A 17,983-nucleotide genomic window follows, 5' to 3' on the forward strand; every position below is an offset into this window, starting at 1 on the left:
CACATAGTGTGATAACACGAAAAGAAACCATCTGATTGGTCAATTTTGGAGGTCATACACATCGGCGCATGCGTAGTACACAACAGATCGTTATGAAACAAGATGGCTGCGCCCATGGAAACTTGAGTGTGCTGTACAAGAGTGATAGAAAATGCATGTCGTAAGTGTTTTGAATCATATGTTTGCACACTTTGTGAATTCAAACTGATCTGAAATATTTATATATATACAACAGTCGTGAAAAGGGCACTGGCAAATGTTCAGCTGTGTGGGCGCATACCAAAAAACTGCGTCGATCGTTAACGATCGACGTGACACGCGTTATTTTGTTGATGTACCCTAACGTTGACCCGTGGCCCCTAACGTGGCGCACTTTGATTTTTCGCCTGTAGCGCCTAGTTAGAGCAACAGTTTTAACTGAAATTTCACAGAAAGTGAAATTTCATCAAGTTATAAACACTCCCGTTCATAAATCGCTAGTTTATTTACCTGCTACAAAGTTAAAAGAAAAAATTATTTTGGCGTGATTTTCCGATTTTATTTTCAAGTGCAAAGTGAACCCTTTGAAAATGCCCCGAAAAATAAGAAAAGTAATTTTGTGACAAACATCTGGCTGGGTATGTAAGTAGAGATAATAATGATTTATCAGAATTTATCAAGTTTTCAGAAATTCTTAAATGTTAATTTGGAATTTTCCGAGATTTATTTAAGTGCGCCACGTTAGGAAACACTCCGCCAAAGTGTGCCCAATTTCCGGACGCCACCGTTTTTTAATTTCGGCTTAAATTTTATGAAACCGAAATTGTTCACAGAGGTTAAACAGCAAGCATTAATAAGGTAAAAGTACCAGTATTTCACTGCATGAATTTGAGGTTTATCAACAAAGAGGTTTGGCAACACTACACGAGGAAATTTGGGTAAGCTTCGAAGTGCGCCACGTTAGGGAACACGACTATAGGCCCTTCACGTAACCCGCGGCGCGGCGGACAATGGTGGGTAGGCCTAGCCTAGGCCTCTAGTTTGTTGTTTTATTCCAACTTGGAACACCCCGTAAACCCGGGAGGGTTACCTCAACAGTTTAAACCTGAACATTTAAATAAACATTGGCAGGAGAAAGGAAAGTAAAGTCATCTAGAGCAATCAGACATTAAATTAAGATGACTTTGGCAATGAAGATTCATCTCTCATAAGAAATATGAATTTTGACTGTTTGTAAAGCAACTGAAAGTGTGCATGTTTTTCACTAACAAAGTTGTATTATTGTAAATAATGCCCTGGAATGGTAACGCTTGTAAAAGGTTCTTAGATTATTGATACAAACAGGCGCATCGTTGAGAGTACATACCTGAGCTGATGTGATATTTTAAAACAAGTGCTGCAGTGGAAAGTTAATGAATATTCTGTAACTGTACATAGGACATATGATGCACCCATTGATGAGCGAAATTGATAAGGAGCCCAGAAAAAGTCTTCAGCACTATCCGTCAAGTATTGCATGCAATGGCATCACCAGTTGCCCTAGTCCAGGGTGCAAGTAGGGGGTTAGGTCTGCAGTTCTGCCGAAGCCTTCTCCGACGGAGCCCAACAGCCCATGTCATTGCCACCTGTCGCAATCCAGAGAATGCAAAGGAACTCCTAGCACTGCAGGTACTACTTCATGATCTTAGTACCTATGCTTCCCAGTTTTCTTAATTGAATGTACATTGTATTTATCAGTGTTGTAATCCAGTTCACAAGTTCGTCTAGTCAATCAAAAGGTAACAAAAGATATGAACTGCAACAAAGGACTACATTTGTCACAGTTCATTTAAAGCTATAGTCCATCATTTGTAATTTGTGCATGTTGTTCGTTTGAAGCAACAAAAGAGTTCAAAATCTAATGAAGGATACTGAGCAACTAACCTGATGAAGTTTCAGCTAAGCTTCAGCTGTACATTCCGAGAAAAACAGCATTCTAAGATCTCAATTTCAAATCAAAAGTTACTGAATCATGTTTTGAATCGTTTTGAATTGCAGCTATACGCGACGTCGCGCACTGATCCGACGAATTACAACAACCACGCACGCGTGTGCGTCGTTCCAATACTTGTGCGCGCTGCGCTGAATAACAAAACGAACTACTAATTTAAATTTTCCTACGGTGCTTCTTAAGAATCACCGTTGGAAATGCCTTCTTTCGTTGATTACTTCAAAATGACAGCTTCCCAGAAAGAATAATTTCACAGGGAGTTTAGTTCCCTTACTATCTTTCAACCAAGTTTGTTTTTCAGCAATAATTATGCCAGTTACTTTTCGGATGGCTGCAAATGATGGACTATAGCTTTAAATAGAAATGACTTGACTTGAGACAGGATGACTCACTTGTAATGACAACTCTAATCACTTGTACTAAATTACAAATCAATACACGAGTCCATGGCCAGTCGCACGTAGCAGGGGATGAACAATAACAAAGGCATGCCTAGGTTCACCCAAAAAGCTTGTTACTTAACTTTGGACTTCACCCTTCTGATTGACTCCTGATGAAACTGTGTGTGGATATGTAACAGACCAGACTGGGATCTGGGGCCTCAAGTGCAGAAAAAAAGATGGAAAACAAAATCTGGCCAACTTTACTCGCCCTTTAGCCGACACAATTTCCGAAATTTGCATGAGACAAAGACAAGGTTCTCAGTATTTCACCAGCCAAGTTTGAGACTGTCTCGATTCAATTTTTAAAGGAGACAGACCTTTCTTCAACAGTATTGCACCGACAATGTAAGAGTGATGGAAAGTGATTTCAATTTAAAGCCTAAGACTAGACTTGTACATATCCAACTTTTTGAGGAAAAAATGACCATTCAGTGGTCTGGTGGCAGACTATGGAGAGAATGTGTAGAAATAGAGACTAGGTACCAGATGTTTCTTTTGACACAGTTGATTGATTCAGTACTAAAGGGGTGTTGGACTGGTTGTTTCATGTGCCAGTCTATTTGCTTGTATTGCATGTTTATACTACATTAAACAAAGCTAAAACTAAAAGGACAAACAACAATAAAAACAATGAAAGACAAACCAAGAATATTGAAGGACAAAGTGTACCTTAAGTTTTGGGACTCTCATACACAGTATTGAGAGTCCCAAATTTTTGGACTAGTAACAGACTAGACTTCATGATAGGCCCTACATCTTTTCTTTTTTTGTCTCTCTTTACCTGTATTTACTTGTGCACGGTTGTACAGAATGAGAACAGGAACCGTCTGGATGTGGAGAAGATTGACCTTGCCCTGCCCAGGGACATCCAGGGGGTCGCGGAAAAGGTCAAAGAGAGCGGGGTCAGCAAATTGGATCTGCTCATAAACTGCGCAGGGGTGCTGCACCCTTCCGGGAGAGGCGAAACCAGTCTCAGGGATGTTTCAATTGAGGTACGTGTGTATATGTCAGTGGCGGATCTAGAGGGGTAGGGGTTGGGGAAGGTCAACCCCCCCCCACCCCCACCCCCCCCCCCCACCCCCTGTTCAGCTGCTGTATAATACTACTTAATGGGGCCAAAAATAATTCTCAAATTGCCTTAGAATGCAGGAGAAAGCATCATAGATTTCAATTTTTTTCCCAAGGCAAGCCCCTGGATCCAACTTAGAATGCCTTCACTCAACGCGATTCATTCAACTCGATTCACTCAATGTGTGTACTTTTTAATTTTTTGGGCAAACCGCTAGTATTTGAATATTCGGTTAGTGATCGAATATGCGGTATGGGAACAGCTCTGGGCCCAATTTCACTGCGCTGCTAAGCACAAAAATTTGCTTAGCACAAAAAACATCTTGCTTATAAAAGCAGGTTATCAGCCAAAACTCCATGTGATTTTCATGCTAAGCAAACAACAGCTGAATACTAATCACGAGCAATATACATCAAGTGAAGTTTGGGCTGGTAACCTGCTTTTATAAGCCAGACTTTTACCAGACTTTTTGGTGCTTAGCAAATGTTTGTGCTTAGCAGCGCCGTGAAATTGGCCCCTGGTTTGTAGATGGTAAGTAGATGTCTTCTCCTCTGGCTTTATTTTTGCAGGGTTTGTCCACCACCTTGACCACCAACGCAGTCGGGCCTCTTCTGATGGCCAAGCATTTTGCCCCTTTGCTGTCGAAAGGCTCTGGGGAGTACGGGTCAAAAGCACAAAGTAAACCCCATGCTGGGGTCATTGTCAACATTTCGGCGAGGGTTGGCTCCATTTTAGACAACAAAGGTAAAGACAAGTTTGGTTTACACTAAAATCTCTCAGTCATCCTCCACTCACTTGATTTGTGAAATAAACACCGCAAAAAAATAAAGTCCACACTCATTGGAGGGGTCATAATTTTGAATCTGATCATGATGATGTCATTTATGTAGACCTTTGGGGAATTTTGTAAGCTACATTTTGATACCCCATTTGCGACCAAATACTGTAGATCGTCCAAGATTGACAATAGTTTATGAAAATTGATGCAGTTTGAAAAGTTGAACATTATAAGATTATGTGAGGAGAAATTGCTAAGCATAACCACCCATGCCTGTAGTTGGCCCCTATCGACCGCACAGTGCCCGAACAAAGCGCGGGTCGTGGGTATAATTCAATTCGCGTGCTCCCATGCATGCAAGCACTGTGCAATCGGTATTCCCTGCCATTCGTTTCGGGCAGTGTGACATTCCCACGCAGCAATTTCCACTTGCGTACTCTTTAAATTTGCAACTTTTCAAACAGCATCATTTTTCATAAACCGTTGTCAATGTTGGATGATTTACAGTCTTTGGTAGCAAACGGGGTATCAAAATGTAGCTAACAACATTCCCCAAAGGTCTATATGAATGACCTCATTGTAAGACGATCAGATTCAAAATTATGACCCCTCCAATGAGTGTGGACTTTTTTTTTTTTGCAGTGTTTATGATAAGCAGATGTGCCTTCTTTAACGGGATATATCATATTACAGAAAGAAAACTAGCTGTGAGATAAAGAAAATCAACAAATCAACTGGAGATGGGAATTGATTGTCTCATCAGGCAGTGCATGGTCGAAGAGCGCCCTCTGATGATGAAACATTATTATTTATTATTATTATTTTTTTTTTTTTCTGGTAATGAAACCAAGGATTCCTCAAAATTGCCCCAGGTACATAAGCTCGCAAGCCTGAAGAAACCTGTAGAGAGGAAATACTGAGAAGAAATTACAGTTTTAGAGGTGGGAGGCAAACTCCAGCAGAACATTCTGGGTATAACCCACAGAATCAGGTAGGGACTGAAAACCCAATCCACATATTGGCCCAGGCAGGATTCGAACCTGGGTCACAGCGGTGGAAGGCGAGGAAAGTACCGCTATGTCAACCTGACTAGTATGATGATGTTTTCATTACTGATATTCAATCCACCCTGCAGAGCTTCCAATCATACAGTAATCTGCGTAATTTTTCTTCTCGTGCAGGTCTTGGTGGCTGGTACAGCTACCGCATGTCCAAAGCAGCCCTGAACATGGCCACCAAGAACCTGAGCATCGAGCTGGCCAGAGGGCGCTCTCCGGTCATCTGCGTGAGCGTCCATCCGGGCACGGTCAACACGGACCTGTCCCGCCCTTACCACAAGAGCGTGCCCAAGGACAAGATCTTCACGGCCGAGTACTCGGTGGAATGCATCCTGAAGCTCGTGGACGGGCTGACCATGGAGGACACTGGAAAGTTTCTGGCGTGGGACGGCGAGCCTATACCATTCTGAATCTTTACAACAATCGTTATCAATTGAGTGATGTAATCTATAATAATAATATTTCATATTTTGGGGGGTTAAACATCCTTACTCGCAGCTGAGAAGCTGAATTGCAAGGGACACGACAAGAAGGTGGTCGATTCAAAAGCATGTAAAGGCGCCGCTTTGGCTGTTGCCATATGACCCATGTTTGACCACAGAGCACAGCCAGTGTTGAACTTTGCCGGAGAGCACAGAGAAAAACCCTCCGGCACGCAGGAGAGAATCAACGAACAACTCTACTCGCATGATCCGAGCCGGGAAACGCACCCAGAATTGAGCGCATTACGCACTAGCCACCCATGCCACCCATGTGTGTGAAGATCTCCATCCTTCAAATTTGAGATCAATTTCAGGAGTGAATGACTTGTTTCTATGCGTGTGCTACGTTTGTGACTGTTACGAATGCTAGACCAACGTGTAGTGGATTATTTGTGCCTTAGTTATGCCTCAGTGTTTATACTGGGCATAGTTTCAGGGATGCTATAAAATATGCAATATTGGGGGAAGTCTGTTTTCTCTTGCATTGTATTCACGAATGAGGGTTCAAAGCCCGCTATAGTTATTCTCACAAATGTACCGTTAGGGAGACACGTTATCGTAATTTCTTCGACAATAGGGAGACACTGGTCATTAGGGAGACATTTTCATGTCTCCCAGCCCCCCTTTAGAGGCAAAACTTTAATGTCGCAATCAGGTGATATTTGTTGCTCGTGGTCTAATTAGTAAAAATACCGAAATTCGTGGAAAAAGGACAAGGGAATATTGGGTTAGGTTACATTTAAGTTTGAAAAGTTTTGTGCACAAGTCTATGGGAATGTCTCCCAAATGACCCATTCCCGGTAATTCTTCTTCTTCTTATTAGCTGTTCCCAATTTCAATTGGGAACAGCTCTTGTTTTCGTTAAAGTTTTTTTTTTTCCTTTTTTTTTTTTTTTTTTTTTTTTTTTTTTCTTTTTCCACTTTTCCCATAGGTTTTGTACACGTTTTTATTCTACAAGCCACTTTGGCAATTATTTTAAATCTGATCAACTTTAAACTCAGCATAGTTATTAAGCATCATCTGAAGATGTGTGCCGAAACTTTTCGTCATGCTGACGTCATCACGTGATTTATTATAGAATTTTGAATATTTAATTTTTCCCATAGAGTTTGTACACAGAATTTTTTTTTAAAATGTCGATTTTCAGAGGGCATTTTCAACTCTTTGCCAGTAATTCATTTACACCAATCTTTGTCCAAGCAAAGACCCTAGTTCAAACAACATTGTGTAATGATGACGTCATGATGACGTCATCCGGTGTTTATTTATAGGCAATTGAATAGTGACACTTTTAATATTTAAAAATGCATAAGAAATGAACCGTACGCGTCCGCAGCATTCTGTTGCCGGCAAGTGGTAGAGGAGGTTCAGGTCTTTATTTCATTCAGTGTGCGTGAAATCACGTGACCCTTGCTTCCGGTCGAAAAAGGCCCAAACCGGAAGTGGCTTATTATTTGAAAGTGGTAATAGATATGAACTTGCTTTCAACGGTGTTAGTCTCTTGGCTGATAGAATTGTTCAAATCATCTACCGATGACGTCATGCAATCTTCGAGCGCCCTCTAGCGACAGGTTGCAAATTTTTAAAAATGTATTTTGAATAGATGTCTGTGGCGAAGTTTGTCGGAATCACCTAAATATTAGTGTATATGATGACCTTGACCCACTTAAGACGTGTGCGAAGTTTAAGGTGTATGATGTCATCAGACCGGAAGTTATAATGAAAAGACCTTTTTTCCTTAGAAAATTCCTGAAAAATCAACCATTGCCGTTTATATATTAGTTTTTACTTTAATTGTCTATTGAAGGGTAGGTCTAAAACATTTGAAAGCTTTGAGGCAATAAGCAAACTCAGACATGCCCTGCGCACGCTTAAAACTTCAGGTTGACAATACCTCTGCTTTAAAGGCACAGGACGTCCACAATGTACAGTACATGTATATGTACATGCACGTACGTTGTACATATCGTATGTCAGTCAGCCCGCGCACAGTGCACGTGTTGCTTAGGTCAAATCCTGTCCACAGTGACCGTTTTAGCCGATTTCTGGCTAACTTTGACAGATTTTATGTTCATGCATACTCAGGGACGTATTATTGATAAAAACAAATCATAATGCGGAAAAGCCCTATCTTCTGTTGCAAACAGACACAGATTTCTACTCAAATGTCTATGGGTCCAACAGATAATCAATATTGGGAACAGCTCTGTGGTTGTTCACAACCACAATTTCTAGTTATTATTATTTTTACTTACAGGAACGGATACTCAGGGGTAATTTTTGGAAAGGGAATTATATTACTAAATGTACCATTAGGCCAAAAAAAAAAAGTCTCTGGTTTCTGGTATGCGCGCGCGTCGCCGTAGCCATGCGCGTCGGCAAAATGAAAAAGTTTTTTTTTCAATACAAGATGATGTTTCAAAACCGCCAAACTCACTGGTTTGACTGGAATCCTGCTGCTGCACAATTTTAACGTGTTTTTAGAAGGGGTTATGATCGAGAATAAGATTTATGTGGCCTCTCTGGACTCCCATATATTTGCACTAAGTTTAGTCGGGCACCATTTGCAGTCATCAGCCGACATTTGAAGCAAAAAAAAAAAAAAAAAAGGTAAAAAAAAAAAAAAAAAGCCGCGTCGCCGCACCACTTTTGGGGCAAGCTCCATACCAGAAACCGGAGACTTTTTTTTTTTGGCCTTAGGGAGACACCTTATTGTGATTTTTTTCGATACTAGGGAGACACCAGCTTTAGGGAGACACATAACTGTCTCCCTAATGGCACAGCACCCCTTTAGAGGCAAAATTTTGCTGTCGCAATTGGTGTCGCAATTGGGTTATATTTGTTGCTCGTGGTCTAATGAGTAAAAGTACCGAAATGCGTGGAAAAAGGACAAGGAAAAAAAGGGGTTCGGGCACATTCAAGTTTGAAAAATTTTGTGCACAAGTCTATGGGAAAGTCTGCCTATTCACCCATTCCCGGTAGTTATTACAACTTCTAGTGATTCATCTTTTATCATTTACGATGTTAAAATAGGCCTGGTTTACAAGTGGGTATTGTTCATATTGCACATTATGTGTTAGTCTCGGTACAAGACTAAATTGGAATTTTTATTTCACTTTTTTGCAGCCAGTGCCTTAACAAATATGGTACAATTGCCATCCCCGGTAGTGGAGGACTGGTCTCTGACAACGAGATGATTCAAATCCACTCTGGGCAATATTGGCAGCGCTACCCAGAAAATTCCGAAGGTACCTCACGCGCATGCATTAGCTTGAATACAGCGCGAGTGAGGTATGCTCGCAATATCCTGGGTAGCGCTGCCAATAATTGCCAAAAATGGATATTAATCATTTTGTTGAGCTTGTCACGGCTGTAAAGGGGAATTAAATTCAAATTAAGTCTTTGACCGAGACTTATTATGTGTAAGTACATGTACAAAGCTTCCTTCAACAAAACAACTTAGTTTTGTCAAATATAAGGGGGAGGGGAGGGGCACGGCACGCCCCTTGACACCCCACTGGTACCTCCCTTGAATAGTCAGTGGGATCAAGTACACATAGAGGTATTTTGATGTCCAGAATACCATGAATGTTATTGAATGTCATGCAATAGTATCCTAGAGAGTTAGTGTAGGTGTATTTATTCACTGTAAAGTGCCTGTCTTTCTAGAAGGTATTAATATATTTTGTATTGTGTCTTTATGGAATTTCAAGAGGGTGTTGAGTATTACATCGAACACGCGTACGGTAATCAGTATTGTAAAAAAATATATCAATAGATGAAAGGACCAAGATAGTGTGTGCTTAATTTTAACAATAACGACAAACATCTATTCCTGTGTCACAGTTAAAATAAAAACCAAAGGATTAAAGAAAGAGAGCAAAACTTTACATTTATGCCCACCACTTTGCTGACAGAGAAATACAAAATCTTTACAAGCAGTAAAGTCTGCAACGGCCTGGCGATGGTAAGACAAAGATTGGAAATGAAGGTTATACGGGACCGTGTACAATGTGAGTCCAAAAAAACCCACGAAACCCAAATGTCGGGACCATTGTTTTAGTGAAGTTCTGCATGTAGCACTTTCAAAATCTAGGATATGAAAGCTCAATTCATAAAGCTTTCTTTTTGTACAAGAATCATTCAAATCACTTATGTACTTTTCCAAGTTACGGAGTTTTAAACACAACCGCCATTTTAAAGTTCTGTCCACAGATCACAAAAAATGTGTTCGTTCCTGTGAAAAAAAATTCACACACATCCTTATGTGATTCGTTTTCGATTTGCTAAAAGAACACTGAAACTTTTTTTTTGTGATCCGTGGACAGAGCCTAAAAACGGTGGCTGTGTTTAAAACTCCGTAACTTGAAAAGTGCATAAGTGATTTGAATGATTCTTGTACTAATAGAAGGCTTATGAACTGGGCTTTCATATCCTAGATTTTGAAAGTGCTACATGCAGAACTTCACTAAAGCAATGGTCCCGACATTTGGGTTTCGTGGTTTTTTTTTACTCACTCGTATAAGGGGAATTTCGATGATTCAATGGAACAAACTTCAAATACGTGATGAGCCCTTTACAATTAATGTGCGGCGGCATGAGGCATAGTATGGCTTTTGTAAAGGTTAAGCTTTTGCGTTAAAAAAAGGTTGACTGCGGTCTGTCAACCCAGCCGTGCTAAAAGGCACCCGAGGACGAGTCAGTCGGCAAGATAAAAAAAAACCCCAACCATAATGCACTGGAAACTGTAGCGCCAAGGCGGCCGCAATGGATATCGACCGGCGTAATATACTCGTAACCGTCTCGAAACTGTGAAAAGGATAACTGCCGGGGGTTGCCATGGCTACCGTGGCGTCTTTTGTTTCCATGGCAACCGCTTCCAACAACAATGCACAACACCTCGGCCATGATGATTCTGTCGAGTGCATACATCACGCGTTCAATTGAGTGTTGTCATTACAAAGCGTGTACATGTAACTTCACACCAGAATGCATTTCGGGTTTGTGCAAGGTGATTGTGTTTTTCCCCTGGATTTGTTTTTTTTTTTATCTCTCGCGGTCACAAATAGACTGTTTTTTTTTATTCCACCAGCAGAGTGGCTGGTGGGGGGAGGGGGGTTTGCTTTTTTTTTTGGGGGGGGGGGAGGGGGTTTACCTTTTTATTTGGGTCCCCAAAAGGGGAAAAAAGCAAGGGGGAAACATATGCCTGCTACCCCCCCCCCCCCCCCTTCTTGACAGCCTCCCCCCCCCCCCCCCCCCCCCCCCGCAGCGGATGTCCGCCCCGGGCCACTGTGGCCCCCCCCCCCCCTCCATTAAAAATCCTGAATTGAACACAAGCATATTACTTGCATTCAGGTGGCCCTTAAAACATTTTGGTGCACCTCAGGCGCCCCCCCTTCAGCTACAGTTTAACCCTACAGTTACGCCACTGCTATACCCCTCTTGCGGGCCATAGCTGGTTACGCCCATGGACTAGTGGTTCTTCACTGCCATCAGTTCCATTGAACTGAATGCCAGAATCATTGTGATCAGAAAAGGCCATTAGTACTCGATAAATAATACAACTTGTGTGCGTGATATCGGATACCGCATTAGCCATTAAGGCCCAAGGGCTACATAATTGATTGTCTAGATCTCTCATTACCCGTGGTAATAATAGCCCTCGATTTAATGTCTCGAGGACACTCGGAAGTTGGGCTAATATCGCCTATTAAATCACCATTTTTGTTGCGTTGGTACACTGTTGGCAATGTACATCTCAAACCAAAACATTAAAATGTGTTATGTTTAAAGTCTGGTGAAATTATCACGCTCAAAATGGTGCTTTAATGTAGCACACATTTTATTCCCTTATTATATATGCATCTTTACATTTTGATGCCAAAAGCACGTTGCCCAAAGTGTAGGCCTTCCAGGTCAAATAACCAAGCAAAATGTTGATCTATCAAGCAAATTTAATTCGTAGCCGCTTACCATTTGAACCGAGGGCCCCATTGCTCTTGATAGGATTTTAAAAAGTTCTCAATTCATACAATGGCTAAGCACTGAGGGCCTCGATTTCAATGCTAATTTGAAAATTGTCCATTGCCTTTAGCCGGGGATGCATAGTCTGAGTATCAGGCATTCACGTATGCTAGAGCATAGAGCTTGGACTAGCTCTATGGCTAGGCCACACGACGAACGGCTGATATTATAGCATGCAAACTGCATGCGATCCGCTTGCCAGCCAATCGGAGTCACCTTTAGAAATTGTGACGTCATTTCAATGTGGCCTAAGCCGTTGATTTGTTAGTTTGTCTACCCTGTTTGTTGTAATACAGCGGGTTACGGAAGACCTGATAGAAGGCATCCGCTGAATGGTCAGAATCAGGAGATCAAGACGCAGTCTTGTTTTGCAAAACTGATCGCCGAATCTGCTGGCATATCATAGACCCTTGCTGCTGTGCAAGGAGCTATTCCATAGATTATGTTTGCCGAGCTAGCTTAAGTAAACATGCGCGCGTGTATACTACTTCCCCTTGCTTTTCAAAACAGTTCATATTGTAAACTCTTCGCATGTACTTTTTAAAAAATGAAAGAGAAAAATAAAAAAAATGGTCGACCTTTTAAACTTTAAAGAAATATGATTTGAAAAGCTCGGCAATTTGACAGCAGTAATTTGCCAGGGGCGATGGAAAAAATTTCCCCCATTTTGTTAATTTCCAAACCCCGGTTGAAAATTGGGCTACTTGATTCGCGCCATCTGTTACTCCATATTCTTGATTTTCTTGATAACTTCACTTGATGTTTACATTAAACTAAAGTTTTGCTTTTCCGATTGCAATCATTGCTGCTGTAGCTCGGAGCGGAATGAGTATGCTACTTAAATTTCATCTTCCGTTCCACTGAATCTTATGACGATCACTTGTTGCGTTGCGAAGATGCTTTATAATTTTCACCCTTTTTACAACGACTGCTGTGCGTATTTATTTTACTGATTGTTCGTGCTCCGGTTTACTGAATGTTTTTGTCTTTAAACATGAAATGGCTATGGGCGTCGCGAGGGGGGGGGGGGGGGGGGGGGGGGAGGGGGGCAGCCCCCCCCCCCCCGGAAAACGAAAAAGGGGGGGGGGAGGAAAAAGAGGTGCGAAGCCATATTGGTGTTAATTTGATGGGGGGGGGGGGGAGGCAAATGCTCCCCTGCTCACGCTCGGTAAAATGATAAATTGAGAATATAACGAAAAAGTTAAGGAATTTTAAGTTAAGGGAAAAAAATGCTTTGCCCCCTCCCGGAAAAAATCCTGGCGACGCCCATGGAAATGGCCGTATAGTTTGAGATCCACTGAACCCAAAATTAATGACACTGTTGCTAGTGTGTACCAGCTATATATGGATACCAGACAATGATAATTTGCCCGTTGCCATGGTTTCGAGAAGACGCCTAATTATTCATCAACATCCCCACGTCAAATTTTGTCGCGGAAGAGTATAAGCCGTGTTCCCACTTGGTTTCACGGACGGAGAGACGTCGTGTCTTTTTTTTGTCGGTCAAGAAGTTAATCAGCTGCCGCCGGGTAATTGCACAGTGTTGATGACCACGTCTCTGTTCGAAAACTTTATCTTGTGCGCGTGCGTCATCTGAAAGCGAGATCTCGAGGCGGCCACCAAAATAAACGAATTTCAACATGAACATTCCTAATGACGTTGTGTGATGAGTCGATATTCGCACGTCGGGATACATCTCACAGGGAGTAATATAAGCGTGGATCTATTAGTAAGAACTGCTATGCTCGTAATGTTGGCGGCATCCACTGAATGTGTGATACGCGTAGTGATATCCTACGCCCAATACTGGCCTGAAATGACTACCTATGCATCAACCACTTGTTGAGAGACCACATCGCTGCGATATTTCTCCTACGCACAGTCGAAACCATGATGTACTTCTTTCTTTTTTTGTAAATCTGCAACCAACTCGCCTTTTCGTCATTGCTGGTGTCACGTACGTGTAATTCCCGTTCGAGGATCATATTTGTATTGCCGTTCCGAAGGGCTATATTTGAATTTCCTGTAATGAACTGACTTAGTGTGCACAAAATTCAGGCGAGTTCAAATTGGCATTTCTACCTTTGACGGACCATAAGATATCAAATCGGTGCGTGAAGTGCTCTTGAAATGGCAAAAGTTGATGATTTGGTCTGCAGATAGGATGACCTTATGATTTGGCCTGACCTTTTGGATGACCCCAAACGTAACCCGATGATGCTGACAGATCGAACAAGATGCGAGAAGGCAAAACTGTGATGGTGATAATTTTGTTGTCACGTTATACGTCGGGACAAAAACGCTCCTACAGGACGGGAATTTCGGATCCGTTGAGATGTGCGGTTTTAACGCCAGCTAGCCCACATTGCCCCCTCACCCCATCCACGTGAACACTGATTTGGTAGGTAAACTAATATTCTTGTTTTCTTTTGTCCCCCCCCCCTGTAATAATTTGTGGCCACTTTCAAAGTGGCTTTGTGATATTTATGCGACTCGGCTTAATTGAATTGTTAAAAATTAATGTCCAATTCAACTAAGAGGGTGATCCGCGCCTGTGTCGCTGTAAAAAATGTATCCACGTGACGACCTGTGCATCACATAAGATAACATCACATCACCTCACTTTCCTGAAAGGGAACTTATGTACACAGAGCCTTTGATCCGATCAAAGCATGTGAATGTGCTATCTTTTTTTCTGCGAAAAATTGTACGAAGAGGAGTGAATGCGGATGCGTCCATTATTCATCATGCCTTCGGGGTTCTTTTTATCTGCGAAAATTAGAGAAGTTTCTGGGAATTACGTCAAAAACAAACGTCATTGTACAAGTGTAAGGTATACTTCTAAGACAAATTGATACAATATCTCTCTTTGTTATTAAGGATCGGCGGAGGGCAGTTTTACACCGTAAGGATGTATTCCTTGGCCCCCCATCAACTGATGCTGGTCATTATTAACTGCATCGCCTTGGTGCTTGGGGCTCCCGGCAACATCTTGATTCTGCATGTCTACTTCGGCAAGCCTCGCAAGACCAGCACCCACATCCTGATCATGGGGCTGGCCCTGAGTGATCTCATGTCCCTCTGCTTCACCTTTCCGTTGGAGATCGTCTCCTGGAGTCTGGAGTACGAGATGGAGGGTGGCCGGGCCTTTTGCCGTCTGGTGGGCTTCGGCTATCATTACTTCGCCCAGTGCTCGGTGCTGATAACGGTAGCAATCGCCATCGACCGGTACAATGCCGTCTGCCGGCCGCACCAGTGGAAGATCACCACCGGCAGGGCCCAGGGGGTCGTGGCCAGTTGTCTCTTGCTCAGTGCTGTCACCAGCGTCGCAGTACTATTCTCCTATGATATTAAAACCATCGAAGTTGATGCCGACAAGGTGCATTTTGAGTCGGACGATGCAGTCGACCGTGTGAATATCACGCTGTGTGATCGAAACGTCGATGGCACATTCCACAAGGCTGTGTTCATACTCTACACTGTCTGGTTCGGGCTGCTGTTCTTGGTTCTGACTATGGCGTACTTGAGGATTTATCTGACTATACGGAAGCGTGTCAGCGGTGGCATTGCCACCCAAGAGGAAGGTGATGTGTCTCGCATGAGAGTGGTACGGCCAGTGATCCGGTTCATATCGCACTTGACTGTCGTCACGAACCGGGAAGGTAGTGCCGGCACACCATCAGTTCAGAACAACACTGAAAACCCCAGTCCCATCGACAATGATGCTATCAACCCTGAATTAGCCAGCCATTCTACCAACTTCCTCCCGCCCAACACCCCTTCGAGATCATCCCAAGACGAGGAGAACTCACCCTTACCACGGGACGAGAAGTCGGCTACACTGAGCGGTAAGAGCACAAATGCCTTTGCCCGCGCTCTCCTGCTTGCCGGCGAGGTGCCTCATCGCCCGGTACTGCCCTCCATCGTTCCAGCTCAAAACTCACACCTCAGGGTGACCGCGTCGCCCGCAGACGACAGGGGCAGGCCAAGCCCAGTATCCAAGCCTCGGGCAAGTCCGCGGATGGCCACGGCGTGGAGCAAAATCAAGCCCCGGTCTGTGTTAGCGGCTGATGAAAGTCCTGCAGGAGGGTCGACCAGGGAGGATGGTAGGCTGAATGCAGGCACTACCGATAACAAACCCGTGGCTGCTCCCATCGCAAGGGCCCTGCAGAAACGGGCTGCCGCCACGGCCATGAACCTCAAGATGCAAAAGAAGACGACCAACATGCTCCTGGTGGCTGCTCTGACGGCCGTCTTGACCTGGTTCCCGACCATTGTCGTCGAGGTCAGCATACACAGCGTTCACGAGTGGCTCATCTATCGAGAAGACTGGCTCAAGATCTTGACCTGCTTCATGGGCTGGCTGTTCCTCTTCAATTTCGTCACCAACCCCTTCGTGTACAGTCTCATGAACAGCCGCTTCAGGGAGGACTGCAGCAAGTCATTCCGTGACTGCAAGCTGTGTCGCAATAAAACAGCGGTGGTTCAAAACGAATAATCGCAATAAATGTAACGGTCGCATACCATTTGGAAGAAGTTGTGGAAATGAAGATCTATCTCATCAAACTATCGCCGACCATAGCTCTTTGTTGACGATGACATATTCAACTTTGTCATGAGTACTGCTTTAACAGGTTTTTTTTTCTTGATTTAGATCGATTGCCATTTTGTTGTCCTGGGTGTCATTGAAAAAATACATTTTGTTTGGATAAAAATACAGAATTTTTTGAACGCAGATATATTTTAATATTTTACCAACTTTTGATTCGACATAAACGCCGGACTAAAGAGATGCTTATGTGTATACGCCTATGCATTTTTCTCTAGTGGAAACAAAACTGGTGTTTTAAAATACAGAAATGGTGTGATTTAATATTCTTGTGTTATATTATATTGGGTAACACAACACCGATGATATTCTTTAACTATAATCTGTAAAAATGCGTCGATGTTAAGTATTTCCGTTTCTTGACTGTTGTCGTTCTATATACATGCATATAACTTAACTCTTCAGATCAGTTGTTTGGGAGAAACAAAATTCCTTGTAATTTGATGTCGCAATTTTGCCGAAAGTGGGCAGTCATTGTTTGGGCCAAATATATGGAAACAAGTAACGCACTCTGTGCCTAACAAGAGACAAAATTTACCGAGTGTTCACATTTTCTGTTCAAAAACTGTCCTATAAGAGGGCGTGTAAAAATATTTTAACAAACTGCTGTGATGTGGGATATGACGTCTTGAACACCGCGGGACGCAAGCCGAGGGTGCTCATGATGCGCCCCGAGGGTGTCCAACACGTCCTATCCCATATCACAGCAGTCAACAATTGTTTTGTTATACTTCTGTCTTGGATTCTTTGGCTTTAATTTGATGTAAAAATCACGAAAACAAACGGCAGTAAATACAGCAATCATGACAATCGAATGTCAACTCACATTCGGCATGTCGCGTGCTCGATACAGCTGATCGTCTGCTAGTTCGCTGCTCCGGCACGTACTCATTATGTGAAAACATGGTGAAAATAGCGTGGGTACCAACGATACGCACCGTACGCACCGTATACGCAAAAGGCATAGCACACTCACCGTGGATCCCACGGGGAGTGTGCCATGACATTTTATAAACTTAGCACGTGATCGTTCTAGGTCAATGAAAATACAGTATTCAAGACAGAGGTATGACAAAAATGCTTCCTCAAGAATTAGTTGATGCAATAAACCGCTTTTATCCTTGTATTCATGAATTGAAGCGCCTGGGGGTATTCGGTATATCTCTTGCAGACGAGGCGAATGCCACATACACGGCTTGCGTGTACACAGTTACTTACAGTGCAATATGCAATTGGGTGCTACTTATGTACTTCATTGTCTAGGGGAGGGGGGGGGGACGCACTCGGTGAGTAGGGTCACATATATAGTTTCGGACATAGCTCTTGTCTCTTAGCTTCTCGAATTTCTGCAGGATGGGGAGGGACAAGTGACACGGTCCTCGATCTCTTTTATAAAGTTACCTAAACTGTTTATGTGGTGTACATTATCTGTTTAGTTTTTGTATACGAGTGATGAAACTTTACTGCAAAAAACTGTGTTTATAAAGGGTTAGACCTTAACTTTTTTTCACTAGCCAGCCGGGCTACTGAAACAGACTCTTAACTATAGCC

At 42.8% G+C, this 17,983-nt stretch overlaps 2 protein-coding genes across 2 annotated transcripts; both read left to right on the plus strand.

Annotated features, from left to right (window-relative positions):
* The first annotated feature begins 22 nt into the window (after nt 1-22).
* Nucleotides 23-6,577, plus strand: LOC119739892 (C-factor-like). Its single transcript, XM_038215017.1, has 5 exons — nt 23-160; nt 1,417-1,647; nt 3,222-3,404; nt 4,051-4,225; nt 5,441-6,577. Exons 2-5 carry the CDS (start codon nt 1,501-1,503, stop codon nt 5,725-5,727), a joined length of 792 nt encoding a protein of 263 aa, XP_038070945.1. The 5' UTR covers nt 23-160; nt 1,417-1,500; the 3' UTR covers nt 5,728-6,577.
* A 6,648-nt stretch (nt 6,578-13,225) lies between these two features.
* On the plus strand, nt 13,226-16,751 carry LOC119739893. Its single transcript, XM_038215018.1, has 2 exons — nt 13,226-14,224; nt 14,704-16,751. Exon 2 carries the CDS (start codon nt 14,735-14,737, stop codon nt 16,319-16,321), a length of 1,587 nt encoding a protein of 528 aa, XP_038070946.1. The 5' UTR covers nt 13,226-14,224; nt 14,704-14,734; the 3' UTR covers nt 16,322-16,751.
* Nucleotides 16,752-17,983: the final 1,232 nt, after the last annotated feature.

This window comes from Patiria miniata, unplaced genomic scaffold, assembly GCF_015706575.1.
Source record: "Patiria miniata isolate m_02_andy unplaced genomic scaffold, ASM1570657v1 HiC_scaffold_4, whole genome shotgun sequence".
In the NCBI taxonomy this organism is placed as follows: domain Eukaryota; kingdom Metazoa; phylum Echinodermata; class Asteroidea; order Valvatida; family Asterinidae; genus Patiria; species Patiria miniata.